Raw genomic sequence first — 13631 nt, forward strand, 5'->3', positions numbered from 1 at the left:
ACCAGTTCTCTTGTGCATCAACTGTTAAGTGACAACTTCTTCTTCAGGGCTAGAAAGTTTTCTTTGCTCTCCAGCCAACCTACTGAATGACCTACACCACTACTTAACTTACTGTTGAGCAATTTCCCCAATTCTTCACTTCTAAAGACAACGCCCACAAATAGGACCAGACATAAAAATAGAATGCATTTATCATAAAGCCTGTTCTACTCATCCACAGCAGCATATTTTCAGCAGAAAAGACTGAACAAAGGCAATTGAACTCAACACCTTAAGCACTGCTTTCAGAAGACCCTATTCCTCAAAAGCTACAGAAAGGCTCTTAGAGACCAGCCTTTTAAGCTAATTACCTACAGCTGAGTGTTAAAAAGCCCCACCTGTGCATTTCCACAGAGCAAGCACCTGCTAAATTTCCCAGCAGCTCAGTGCTCTTAAAAAAAAAAAAAAAAAAAAAAAAGGGCTATGAGACTTTGGGGTAACCCAACTCAGATACTGTGTTTCTAAGTAGGAACTCTGTCAACCAGTCCATGAAACTCCCACAGCAGCACCTTGTAGTTAAGACTGGAGGTTATTGGTAGCCCTCACAGCAGGGAACAGGATTCAGAACTGCACCCGCTCTCTGGCTTAGCCTTAGAGCCATCTTTCTAATGACAACTTCAGTGTTTAAAGCCTGAAGTGTGGAGGCAGTCAATAAGTAATTTGAATGCTTAGGAAAAAAGCTCTTGGCTCTTTTTTTCTGAAGGGATGGAGTGGAATTATTCTGGAATTTCTTTTCTCTGTGTTGCATCCACTTAAATACCTTCTACTAGTAATTTTCTTCCTTGTTTTATTTTATTCTCGTTACAAAAATGAGATGTCAGAAAATCTGACACATTGCTGTACCATATGCTTAGTGTCTATTTCCAGCAGCAGGTGAGAATCTCATGATTCAATTCCCACCTGTGCCAAGGTCATTTTACACCAATTTTCTCTGTAGGAAAACATGGAATAAAAGCAATAAAACCTGTGAAAGACATGTATATATGGGTTGCTGTGCACAGTTTCAGCATTGCCTATATGAAAAGGGAGTACATATATCCATTTCCATCCCTGTACAGTAAGTATTAAAACAGGAAAGCATTGCCTAAAGCCAGCATCACCAAGCCAAATGTTCTACAAGCCTGGTCAGACTCTGGAAAATAACTTGTCAGCTTCCTTCTGCAGCTCCATTTTCTTTCACTCTTTTAGTGTTCATGCTTAGAAACTTCCATTTAAAAAAAACCAACTGTGCTTTCCTGTAATCACCAGGTAACAGGATAGGGTGGTTTAAGACACAGCACCTGATACTGGAAACTCAAATCATAAATGCCAGACTCGATGAACCTACAAATCTGTCCTTCCTGGAACAAATGTTGATCTTGAAATCTTAGCATCATTCATCAGAGTCCTATTCCCCCATTTATTCATCAACGAGTCCTTGCCTTGAAGTAGGGTAATGATGTTTTCTCTCTGATGTCTAATTGCCAACTGGAGGGCTGTACAGCCAGTGATATCTTCCACGTCAAGCAGAGCACCAGCCTTAATCAAGGTCTTTATAATGGCCATATTGCCCTTGAGGACAGCAAGGTGTAAGGGTGTCCAACCCACTTTGTTCTTAGCATTGACATCTGCCTTGCACTCCAGAAGATTGATGACAGTCAAAAAGGAGCCCCGCTGGACTGCGAAATGGAGGGGCGCCCACTCTGACTTCTCAGCGATGTTGGGATCTGCCCCACATCTCAATAGCTCACAGACTACCAGCTCATCGCTGTAGCGAGTAGCCAAGTGAAGTGGTGTCCAGCCCATGCTTCCTTTGGCATTCAGTTTGGCATGGCTACCTTTTAGCAGGTGGATGATTTCAACGTGTCCTTTGAAAGACGCCAGGTGCAAGGGAGTCCAACCTTTGTCTGTCCTCAGCTCCACATTGGCTCCATATTTGATGAGTTTCTCACAGATGAGATACTTCCCCCTCACTGCAGCCAGGTGCAGGGCGCTGTAATGATTTTGATCCAGGCTGTTGACAGAGGTCCCGTTCTTCAGCAAATAATGGACTACCCTGAACTTCCCCCTCTCCACAGCAACATGAAGGGGGGTTCTATGGTTCTTCTGCTTTTTCTCCAGGTCCGCTCCTTGACTGGCAAGCAGTTTCACCAAGCTGACATGTCCAAAGCAAGCTGCCACGTGGAGGGCAGTTTTCCCATCAACCTCCTGGGTATTGGAGTCAGCCTGGCGAGATAGCAGTACTCGGGCCACATTCTCAAAGTTGTTCTGTGATGCCAAGTGCAGAGGGGTCCACCCATCACGCTCTTGAGCATCTACGTGTGCCTGGTGGTCCAGCAAGAGGCGTACAATTCTGTCATCCCCATTCTGAGCAGCGAAGTGAAGAGGTGTCCAACCATCATCATCAGGCATATTGATGTCCGCATCGTGCTCTATCAGAACTGAGCAGATCTCTGGCAACCTCTTCTGAACAGCCATAATGAGTGGGGTGTAGCCACAGACTACCTGGCTGTTCACGTTGGCTTTACAGCTCAGGAGAAGCTTCACCTTTTCCACGTTTCCCTGGATCACCATGAGGTGAAGTAATGCGAGGCCATTTTCATGGACTCTGCAGATTTCCTCAGACAGGATGTCCTCTGGACTTTCAACCTCACTGTAAGAAGGTGGGCTATGAACTTCCTGATTATCAGTTTCTAAAGGCAGGGGAAACAAAATAGGAGAAAGAGAGTAAGGCCAAGCGAAATAGCTTGGTGTGCACAAGATGGGAGGGAGAGCATGTGAATCTCCATAGTATGAAATGAAATAAAATTCATTTTAGAGATGGGGAATATGAAATGAGGCAAGACCGCTACGTGCAGTCCCTTAGAAAGCAGTGAGGCATTTGGCCTCTCCCTCACGGGAACAATATCTGCGATTTCCTGTATAGTTATTTTCCTTAACTTAAAAAGAAATGTCACTCGTGGAAAACTTCCTTGAGCCACATCCTTACCACTAAAGAGCGAGAAAATAGGCTATTTTTTGTAGGTGTTCCCTTCTTTATAATTAAAAAATAAAGTCCCCTACTTACCACCACTTCTGGTATCTCTAGCGAAGGTGAACTCTTCTTTGTCACTCTCATTTTCAGAAAGGGGAAAAGAAAAAGCCGTAAGACAAAGGTGTTTATTTGCATCCTATAATATTTGCACATCATTCTTCTTTGCTACTACTCTAGACTTTTGTATCATCATTCAAGTGATTTTTATCCAATCCTGTTACTGCATCTAAAAGTCAGCAAAGCAAATCATGAAACAAACAGGAATGCAGGAGCCTGAAAATGATCTCTGGGAATCAGTGAGATTTTTCTCCTCTTACGCATTTGCTCCCAAACATACATATATTCTGCTTCCTTATTGGAGCAAGTGTCCGTGGCAGCATCCCAGCTAGTCATTTGCTTTGTTGTACAGGGAACCCAAACACCCCCACCTCCTCAATCCGCTATACTCAGGCATCTTGTTTCTTGCTGACTGCACAACTAGACAGAACCTCAAAATAGCAATAGTTCTCAACTGCTACTTCTCCCTGTATGAAGCTGACTTCTAGGCACAATTACACTCCAGTAGCTGGGCTAAAATTGTGACTATCCTGAAACCTGTTTTTTTTTTCTTAGTCAGAGAAAACATCTTTTTTTTTTTTTTCCTTCTACGAGGGTTGTTTAAACTGGAATGTCCTCAGTTCCATGGAGCTGGAGAATGGTCATCTGAGCACATATGCCAGTGCCATACGCAGAACCCCCATGATTCTGTGTCTACTTGAGCTTCTTTTAGTACTGAGGCCTACATGATAAACCCACCTCATCTGAGAGGTAGAAAGCAGGGTCTTCCTCTTGGACTGTCTATCATTTAGCACACTGGTCAGCTTGCTAAATTTATTTGCAGGTTTCCTATCCCCATAAATGATTTACAGATGTACAACCTATGCAAGCACACTGTGCAAAGGTTGCTGAGGTGCCCTTGTTGTCTGATGATAAACAGTGATGAGAGAGGAAACACATTCTCAAGAACTGGTAAGAACAGGGAAGAGACTCGGTGGAGTTTCCCGAGCGGTACTGGGAAGCCTTCCTCACCTGCTGGTTCCCAGAGATGGCAGGCTTGTGGGACATCTTCCTAACAAGGCGCTCATTCTCTGGATCTACTACAAGGCTTTGTATCAGTGACAGCAGCATGTCTGTTTCTACAGGGATATCTACCAGAGCAAAAAGACTGTTAGCTGTGGAGACTGCCCAGATATTCCAAACCCAGTCAGTAGCCAAGGTTGTGGAAGTCTCCCACGTATCCTCCACATGGGGAGGAAGGAAAGAGGGAGAAAGAGGATGTGTTGACAGCAAATGGGTACCAAGCATTTCCAAGGCAACAGGCAATTTAACTGGCAAAGAGTTATACGCAAATTTATCCCCCACTTCTTAATCCATGCAGCTGACCCTTGGCTAATCCAGATGACAATCAGCTACTACACCTGCAAAGCTTGGCCTCTGCTTAGCGTCTTGGTCCCAGCACCTCTTCATCAAGTCGACCATCTGCTGGCACTCCCCTGGCCAGTCGTTGCTGATGGGTTCTAGGCAGGGCCTCTTTCCTGCTGCAACCTTGGCTATAATGGCCATCATGTTGGCTCCTGAAAAAGAGCAACGTGCACTGGGCTTTTTCTCTGTGAAGGTGGTTATAACAAACATTTAATAAGTGCAGAGCATATAAGAAGTGTTCATACTTACCTGCATAAGGCTTCTTCTGCATAAGTACCTCCCAAATGACAATTCCAAAGCTGCAGGCAATGAGAGATCATGAGTAATCACTCCCATATGCACATGAACATAAAATTCACTTATTGCTTTCATCTTCTTGAGAAATGGGAAAATTAGGAAAGAAATTCTTCAGAATAGAAGGATTTCATCCCCCACACCAAAAGGACAAAATCCTGTGAATCATCACATACATCTCTGATGCCTCAGTGAAAGGGTTGGTGTAGCAAATGCATGTGGCCACACAAATCCTCCTTTGCTTCTTGTCTTGGGTTATTGTGCAGCATAATGGCTAAGGGGCTGAGGAATTTCCAGAACATATATATGTAGATTGTGTAAGTGGGCTGCAAAGCACTGTGGCCAAAAGGGAAAAAGTAAAGTGGAAATCTTTTCTCCACCTGTTACTGACCAAAATGAAGCTGAATACCAAAGTAGACAAGCAATATTACGGTTGTTTTAAAATCAAAATACGTCTAAGCAGCGACTGCTATGAAAGAGCAGACACCGTTCTGTGCTCTAATCTTTCTCCTTTTCCATAACAACTTCCAGCAACCTAACAGGTGTGATGGAACCTCAGGCAATACAGTCTGCAGCTCACAGGGGATCAGTGCTGCACAGAGGGGCGTCTGGTAAGAGATAGATGATTATCCACTGATAATCCCCCTTCCCCTCACTCTCCACCACCAAGCTCAGAGTACCACACGTCACTCCCAGTGTGCTCCCCACCAAGGACATTATGCAAGGCAGAGAGCCGGAGTATAAACAAAATGAGGCAATGTGCCAGTCTCTCTTGCTCTGTGTAAGAGCTAGGTGGCAACCCTGTGTGACCTCTGAACAGAAAGGCAGCCCTTACCTGTACACATCATACTTGATTCCTGGGGGCTTGCTGTTCTGGAGAAACATTTCAGGGGGGATGTAGCTCAAAGTGCCTCTCAAAGCAGAGCTTTCAATATATTGCATTCGGCTAGACTGCTCCATCCATTTTGATAGCCCGAAGTCCGAGATCTGCAGGCAGAAATAATGAGAACCTCCCCCACAATGCTCACAATCTCGCCCCTCTTTATATTAGCTGGGAGATACCTCCATCCTTCATGATCAGAGATATAACGAGGTGCCTAGCGGTTGCAACCTGATAAAACCCTGATAAAATTATAGTCAGTGCTTCTCACTGAGTCCAGCAGATCAGCATTTCCTCCTAAGTTGGAGTCTTAAATTCCCAGTTCTGGCACAGATTGCCTGTATGATCGTGAGTATGTAATTTGTTTACCAGCTGCTTCTTATAAGCCCCAGTGGTCAACCTTTCACTGAGTGTTCCTGAAGAACCTAACTGACTAGGATTCTGGACTCATTTGGCAAAAATAACTTTTCTCTTATTCGAGAAATAACCTGTCCCTACAAACACAGCACTAAAGTCATACCTTGACATGCATATTCCCATCTAGGAGAACGTTCCCTGGTTTTAGATCTAAGTGCAGCAAAGGCGGTGTCATGCTATGCAGGAAATTCATAGCCAAGCCCATCTCATGGATAACTCGGAATTTGAGCTGCCATGACATTTTGTGAGTGGGAAGAATTTTCTCCAAGGACCCTCTTGCCATATATTCCATCACTATCCCCAAAGGGCTGTTGCAGACCCCATAGATAGTGACAATGTGCTGGAATTTGATTTTCTCCATTTTGGTTGCCTCCTCCATTAGGTAGTTCATACTGGTCCTGGGGAAAAAAAAAAAAAAGAAGTGGAACCAAGAAATGGTATCAGTTGATTCACAGGCTAAGTTACTGTATAGTAGCTTAGTGATATCCAGCCTTTCCAAGCAGCCCTTCCTGACCCAAAAAGATTCATTCCAATTTTCCCCTTGAATTGGTGATAATGCAACTACATCAGAATCTTTTGCAGACTAAAATCTCACATAGAAGTTGTTATGATGACTTTTCAAAATGAGCTGAGGTTTGTTCGGGTAAATTCAATCACTAAGCTCTTAGAGGAAGAGATCAAAACTTCCATCTTAGTCCAGCTTGTAGAAGACCTTCAGCGATGACAGAAAACCTTGTCCATGTGCTTGATTTCACACTGTGGTGAAATTCCCAAGTGAGACTTCCCTGAAAGCCTGATGCCAGGAGGGAGCAGGCACAACATGGTGAGCCATGCCTTTTTCATACACCACATGCCACAGCCTGCACACTGCTTGCAGGCAGCCAGGGTCCAAAGACACACTAACCAGCTGGGCTTGAGCATATGGAGGTTTGCATGGCCAGAGGGCATGCCTTGGCCATACCTATACCCATGCCCTCTGCCTGCAGCTTTCTGTCTGTGAGCATGGTGAATCTGGTCCCAGAGGGAGTCTAGACATGCCTGTCCATTGTTGCCAGCTTTGTCAGACCTGTTTCACTAAATCTTTACATCTCCCAACCTGCTGAACTAGTTGGGGTGCCCAGAGCACACTGACAGCAGCCAAGCAATAAAGTGCCAAAACTGCATTTAAAAAGCACATCCTGGGAATGAATATGAGCTTGCAACACTATGCTAGGCCATTAATAGCTCTAAACATAGCTCAGCTAAGCAAATCCTTCTTCTAGACTTCCTCTAGCAGTCTCCCCACAGTAAATGTACCTCTGCACTGAGGAATCTTAGGTATTGCCTCTCCCACCGTGGGAGAAAGGCTTAACACAGGAAGACAGTTGCAACCTGCAGCACAGAGGGCTGCAGATTAATTCTTCCTACTCCCTGGAAGATGTTGGGTGTGGAGAAACACGTGACCTCTGTGGTTTCTGGTTCCCTTCCTGGGACAATCACTGGGCACAGCCCCTGTCTACTTCTCTCCCAGGCACCCCAGGGGCTGGTGAGAGCTGACCTGCACAGGTTGGGCTGGATCCTGTGGCAGACCAGCCTTGTGGGGAGAAACAGAGGGACTGTGGTTAGCCCAGGAGGAGGCATTTGCACCATTAGCACAGGTACGTGAGAAGGTACAGCAAGAAGGTGGCTGTTGGACGAGCAGAGAGAGCCCCAAGAAATGAGGCTTGTAAGGGAGAAAAGCAAGAGCCCCATACAAGTCCCACATAAGAATCTGAGTGTTTCAGCCCTCTGGGAAATACTGTGACTTCATCTGTGGCTTTATTTTCTTTTCCTGTGAGTTCCCTGCGATTTTTCTTTCTCTCCTCAGCCTCAACCATCCTGTGAACTATGAGCCTTTGCAGCTGACAGAAGTTGAGGCGAGAGCTGTCTTCCAGCCACTCTCTTTCCTTCTCTCAGGTGATGCATAGATTCAGTGGCATTCACTGAGCACCTGCCCTCCTTGCTTCCATATGCCCACAGGGATGTCTTCTATCAGCCCATAAAATCCATCTCCTGTTTTCTCCTGACAAGCAAAACCATCCAAGGGTAATAAACGTCCTGTCAATTTGCCCCATCATTTTGAAAGAAGAGTGCGAAGCAGTTGGTTATGCATCAAGAACGTGAGCAGATGGAAGTCACCACACCTTTGTCTTCATCCATAGCTACTGACGAGACACGTCATTTTTACAAGCCCACAGACAGGAGTGCTAAGGACTTTTAAAAGCTCCTTTGAAACTTCTGCCTCCTTTGCCCCCCTTACTAGACAATCGTGCTGCTGTGCTTTTTTTCAAACCACTGAGTGGCCTGGAAGCTTTTGGTTTTGTGTTTGGGGCTTGTACTCAGTGCTGACAGATAAACGAGAACTATTTTATAATACACATGAGAAGGCTCATGACAGATTCATATGCCATGCACTCAGAGATCTTCTCCGTGGGTATTAGACAAACTGTACACTGAAGGTCTGCCTCTCACAAATGTGGAAACCTTCTAAAGCAAATAGAACCACCCATTGAACACCACCTCCCCGATGCACAGGACTACAGGACCAATGCTGCCAAATCTTATAACCCCCACAGAAAGGTAGGATTTTTGGCACAGCCATAGTGCAGGACAGCACAGTCTTGCCTTGTGATCCAGAACTCATAGGGGTTACTGAAAAGTGTAAGTCAGAGCAGCCTCAAGGCTGTTTGGACGTACGGAAGGCGTAGGAAAGCCTTTTATCACGCTACACTGGAGTGCAAAGCTGTATTAATGACAAAATAGTATAACTTCAGTCCCTAGGAAACCAGTACAGTAACTATTAAAGGCACACGTATTGTTAGATATTTCTCCTAAACTCAGATTTTCCGATTTAGTTTTTCAAATCCTGGTGAACGCAGAAATAGTTCAAAAAAAAAAATAAATCAATGAACATTTCTGTTCACATTCACCCATTCTTCTGGAGTGTACACTAGGAGCTGAGATAATCCAAGAAAGCTGTCTGATTAAATTTACTAGAGTTGATATGTGCAGAAGTAAAACTGATTAACTTGACTCTTTTTTTTTTTTTTTTTCCCAAAAGAGATGAAATGCAGACATAGTATGAAGATCATGAGCACTGCAAACTAAAGAGGACAGTCGCTGCTCAGATTGAACCCCCTCAATTGTTGTCACTAACATGACAAGAAGCCATATGAGCATGTGATTTTTAACCAGGCAGGATGCTTCCAACTTGAACGGAATAAAATTTTAGAATAAATAACTTCATTGACTCAGTTGTTTTTTCACCAGGACTGCCTATACTCATTGTGGTATTGGCAGTGGTTCAGTTACCTGGCTTTATTCTATCTCCAGAGCCAAGGCAGTCAGCAGAAGAGTCTCTGTGGGTGAGAGACAGAGCAAAAAGTAAACTGAAGGTGCAGGTGCACCATCAAGAGAAAAGAGCGTGTCTGGTAGGGTAAGGCAAGTGAGGGAGCAGAGAGCTTTGCCAGCCCAGCAAAAACAGCTGGAAAATCTCTGTTCCTCAGCTTTAAACCTGATGAATTTAATGACTAATTTAGTTTAATAGATACCCATTAGTCCCAGTGTCCAGTGAAAGCTGCAAATGAGTAATCAGGCAGGTTTGATCCACATGCCCATGCTCAGTTTAAGATGCCTTCTTCAGCCTCCAGATTTCAGCGCTAATTGTTCTGAGTAAGTGTTCCTTTCCCACTTGTACATGCACATACACACATAAGAGAGGCAGAACTCCAGATCACTAGTGTTTTTCCCACTCCCTTCGGATACCAAAAACTTGTCTTCCCAGGGAGAAAAAGCCATGCGAACATTTCCTTCAGAGTGTTAGCACCAAATCACCATAGATGGCTCTAACTGAGTTTGAACTGCTGAGCTAGAAGAGACCACACGGTTACCTCTCCATGCTGGAGTCCTGAAGCAGGTATGGAGAGCATTTCACTGCATAAACTGTCCTCCATTTCTTGTGCTTGACTTGGTACACATGCCCAAAGCCTCCGCTGGCCACTTTAACCCAGTCTTCTTCAAAATCCTCCTTATTAAAGACAGTTAAGCTGCCCAGTTGCCGGTCTCTCTCCGAAGTCATGACAGAAAAGGCAGCCTGGCTGTCTGCTTCCTGCTCGGGTGGTATCAGAGAAGAATAAAGGAGCTCTTCCTACTTCTGACGTGCATAGGGAGTAGGGAGTTACCTGAGATGAGCGTGTTACTTAGTGCCAAGAGGTGGATCCTAAGTGTCACTCTCATTTGGTATGCAGAGGAGCTGCATTACTTAACTCCAGACACTCGTACCAGGCTACTGCGCAGAGCTTGGCCGGCTGGCTGGACGTCTACATTTCCATGAGGCTGTGCTTCTCTCTCGCATCAAGCACTGGGTGGGCAAATGCTGAAAGAATACAAGATGAAAAAAGGTGCAATGCACAATCCTTTAGCAATTGCACGTGCTGAAGGTAAGATTCCTCACGTGAGGCATCAGTATACGCTGGGTGAAAGCAAGGCAGACTGATACTTAAAGGGAAGGAAGGCCTTACACAGAGAGAAATCCGCCAGGCGCCTGTGCAGCATTGCATGTCTGAGTTGGATGGAGAGAAGTGGAAAACGCTCCCAAAAGATAAAGAACAGAGAAGACTCCAGAACTAGCATGTGGTGACCATGAGTGCCTGAACCTGAGAAAATACTTAAACAGAAATACAACAAACATGGGGAACCCAAGGGGTTACCTCAGGGACAAAGGACACTGTCGAACGCCTGCAAGGGGCAGAGGAAAAAACCAGAGAATACTGAAGAGCTGGTCGGAGCAGTGTAACCTTTACCACGGGAGCACTAGTAACAGCACGTGTGGGTTTCTGCCTTGGCTCCCCAGCTGTCAAAAGGGTTTAATGACACTTGTCTGGGTCTCGTGCATATATGTCTTTAACGACTTAGCACAGGGATGATCTCTGTAGGTAAGTCAATGTCAAATATAACATGGCACTGGTTTCCTCAGCACTACTGCAATATGAATCATAATTAGTATTTCTGAAGGGTAATTGTCATTGAGTCTTCACCTGGGATTTTTAGCTACATACGAGATCTGAAGAAACTCTTGGAGAAAGACTGATCCCGGTGGAAGTGCAAGCTACTTCTCCACTGCATTTGACATGAGGTGCTTGGGCGGCGGCCCATCACTCACACCTGCAAGGCTTTAGGGAAAGAAGGAAAAGAAAAAGTAAAAAAGCCAGCCAGGTTCTGCAGCCTTTTAGGGAAAAAAAGCATTAGTCTGACACGTGATTGTGGTTGGTTCCCGGCCATTCTCTGAGAGTTGCCCCCCGAGGGGGATACTGTCTCCGGCCACCTCCACTCCCACTCGCCAGCACTCACCTGCCAACACAACTTCTGCGCTGCAGATGAGCACAACGGGGCTCCATTCCCTCAAGTTCGGGCACAGGCAGGACAAACCCTTCCTGAACCGCTCAAGTTTTATTAGAGAAAGATCAGGAGAAGGAGAGGGAGTGGAGGAAAACACTCCATGGCTGCGGAGTGGCAGCTGCTGCTGCTGCTTCACTTCACGGAGCTCACGGCTGTGCTGCACTTCTTGGCAACTCACTCAGGCACGTTCCAGGGTCTGTCTCAACTTTAACGGCATTAAAATAGAAGGTTAAGTGTGAAGCTGTCGTGCCGATCATTTACACCTTTACTGGTAACAGCAACTTGCATTTCTCAAAAGGATCCTTTCCTGCTTTTGCCCCCAACTGCGGAGCAATTTGACCCCAGGGCGGGCGTGGGGTCCTGAGAGCCCCATTTCCCCCTCGGCATGGAGACAGCGCCGCTCGCTCTCCTTACAGGGCTGCCCTTCTCTCCGGGCAGCCAAACCGTGGGGCAAGGTGGCAAAAGGCCAGAGACCTGAGCCCTGCTTACAGGGAGGTCACCCAGCGCAGCGCCGGCCAGGGCACCAAAGGTGCCGGCAACGGTCTTGTGCGACCGCAGCGCCAGTAACGGGGAGGCCCCTTTGCCCAGAGCTCCCTTCTCTCGCCCCGCTCCTCTCTTCAGCTCCTCCTCTCCCTCGCTCTGGCCTCGCAGCTCCTCACGATGCCTCGTCTTTCTTCTCCAGCAGCTGCTGCTTGGAAGGAGGGCGCAGTCAGGCGCCAGCTCCCCCACCTGGAGGACAGAGGGAAGCCGGCCCGCGGAGCGCTCCCCCAGCCCCTACCCCGGGCTCAGCGACCCGCCTTTCTCAGCGCCAAGGTGCCCAGAAGCCCGGAGAGAAGCCACAGAGCAGAGGCCCCAGCCCTGCTGCCCAGCTCAAAGCACTGCCAGGGCTGCCCGGGCCGGACCCGGGCCCCACTCGCAGGCCCCTCCGTTTGCTCCCAGCCTCCTGCCTTCCCCCGTGCCTCTCTTCCTCCCAAGCTGCTCCTGGGGCTGAGAGCAGAGAGAAAGAGGGCTAGGGCAGGTTCAGGGTAGGGCCAGGGCAGTGTCAGGGCAGGTTCAGGGTAGGGCCAGGGCAGGGGACGCCCAGCCCCACACCTCTGACAGGCCAGGGCCAGGGACACCGGCCTGCTCCCAGGGGGTCCCTCCCAGCACCTCCCGTTAAGCACAGGGGATGCTCATGGCCCAGCTCACAGGGGTTCTCCCTTGGCTCCGCACGCTCAACAAGCCCCGTGGAGCTCCAGGCTTCCACCTACACCCGAGTTACGGGCTGGCCGTCCCGCCTGTGGCTCACCACCACGGTGTGCTTTAGGAGCCCCGCTTCACGCCTCCACTGCGGAGACGGTGCCGCTCACCCCCCTCAGACAAACCATGGAGCAACGTGGCAAAAGGCCGGCAAAAACCCAAAGACCCGAACCCTGCTTACAGGGACGTCACCCGGCACAAAGCCGGCCAGGGCACCAAAGGTCCTGGTGACACCCTTGCGCGACCACAGCCCCAGTGACAGGGAGGTCCCTTTGCCCAGAGCGCCCTTCTCTTGCCTCCACTTGTTGCCCACACCTCCTCTGCTCCTCCTCCCGCTTGCTCTCGCCCCGCAGTGCCACAGGATGGAGGCCTCCACTCTGCTCCACCAGCTGCTGCAAGGGCAGGAGGACGCCATCACGTCTGAGAGGGACGCCAGGCCCCGGAGAGAGCTCGCCACAGCACCACTAGACCCCCAGCCACCCTTTCACGCCCACCCCCCGCCCCCCAAAAAACCCTCACAGATCGGCTTTTCTCACCCAGTTGGTGCTCCAGTGCTTTCTGCAGGGACAACTGTGATGGGCCCTCGTCCGCTCCGGGCTCCTGGCCGCGTCCGGTGAGGCCTGGACCCTGCTCAGCCCCTGAGGCGATGGTTGACCGCATCTCCCCGGGACAGCCCTCCCCACGGCGCTCGCAGACCCCCGCAGGCGACGGCCGACCCTTCCCCGCGGCGCCAGAACCCGCCCCGAGGCGATCGCGGACCCTCCCCACAGAGGCGATGGCCGACCCCCACCGGACCAGCACTACAATTCCTTGTTGACTCTGCAGTTTGTGGACTCACTCATGCAGCAGCAACAAAAGGAAGGAAAGACATGC

At 48.1% G+C, this 13631-nt stretch overlaps 1 protein-coding gene across 1 annotated transcript; it reads right to left on the reverse strand.

The window, feature by feature from the left end:
- Nucleotides 1-809: 809 nt before the first annotated feature.
- ANKK1 (ankyrin repeat and kinase domain containing 1) lies at nucleotides 810-10200 on the reverse strand. Its single transcript, XM_074848814.1, has 8 exons — nucleotides 10013-10200; nucleotides 6208-6502; nucleotides 5643-5794; nucleotides 4763-4812; nucleotides 4510-4665; nucleotides 4121-4239; nucleotides 3086-3131; nucleotides 810-2711 (listed from the first exon to the last, which is right to left on the reverse strand). Exons 1-8 carry the CDS (start codon nucleotides 10198-10200, stop codon nucleotides 1363-1365), a joined length of 2355 nt encoding a protein of 784 aa, XP_074704915.1. The 3' UTR covers nucleotides 810-1362.
- Nucleotides 10201-13631: the final 3431 nt, after the last annotated feature.

This window comes from Strix aluco, chromosome 23 (genome assembly GCF_031877795.1).
Source record: "Strix aluco isolate bStrAlu1 chromosome 23, bStrAlu1.hap1, whole genome shotgun sequence".
NCBI lineage: Eukaryota > Metazoa > Chordata > Aves > Strigiformes > Strigidae > Strix > Strix aluco.

What these genes read in the sequence shown, in the direction of transcription:
- ANKK1 (XM_074848814.1), bottom strand. Translation starts at nt 10,200, where the DNA reads ATGACTTCGGAGAGAGACCGGCAACTGGGCAGCTTAACTGTCTTTAAT. An exon ending in ATCAAGTATGATGTGTACAG is followed by an intron (nt 4,813 to 5,642) that starts GTAAGGGCTGCC and finishes CATTGCCTGCAG; the next exon opens with CTTTGGAATTGTCATTTGGG. An exon ending in GCAGAGGCCAAGCTTTGCAG is followed by an intron (nt 4,240 to 4,509) that starts GTGTAGTAGCTG and finishes TTGCTCTGGTAG; the next exon opens with ATATCCCTGTAGAAACAGAC.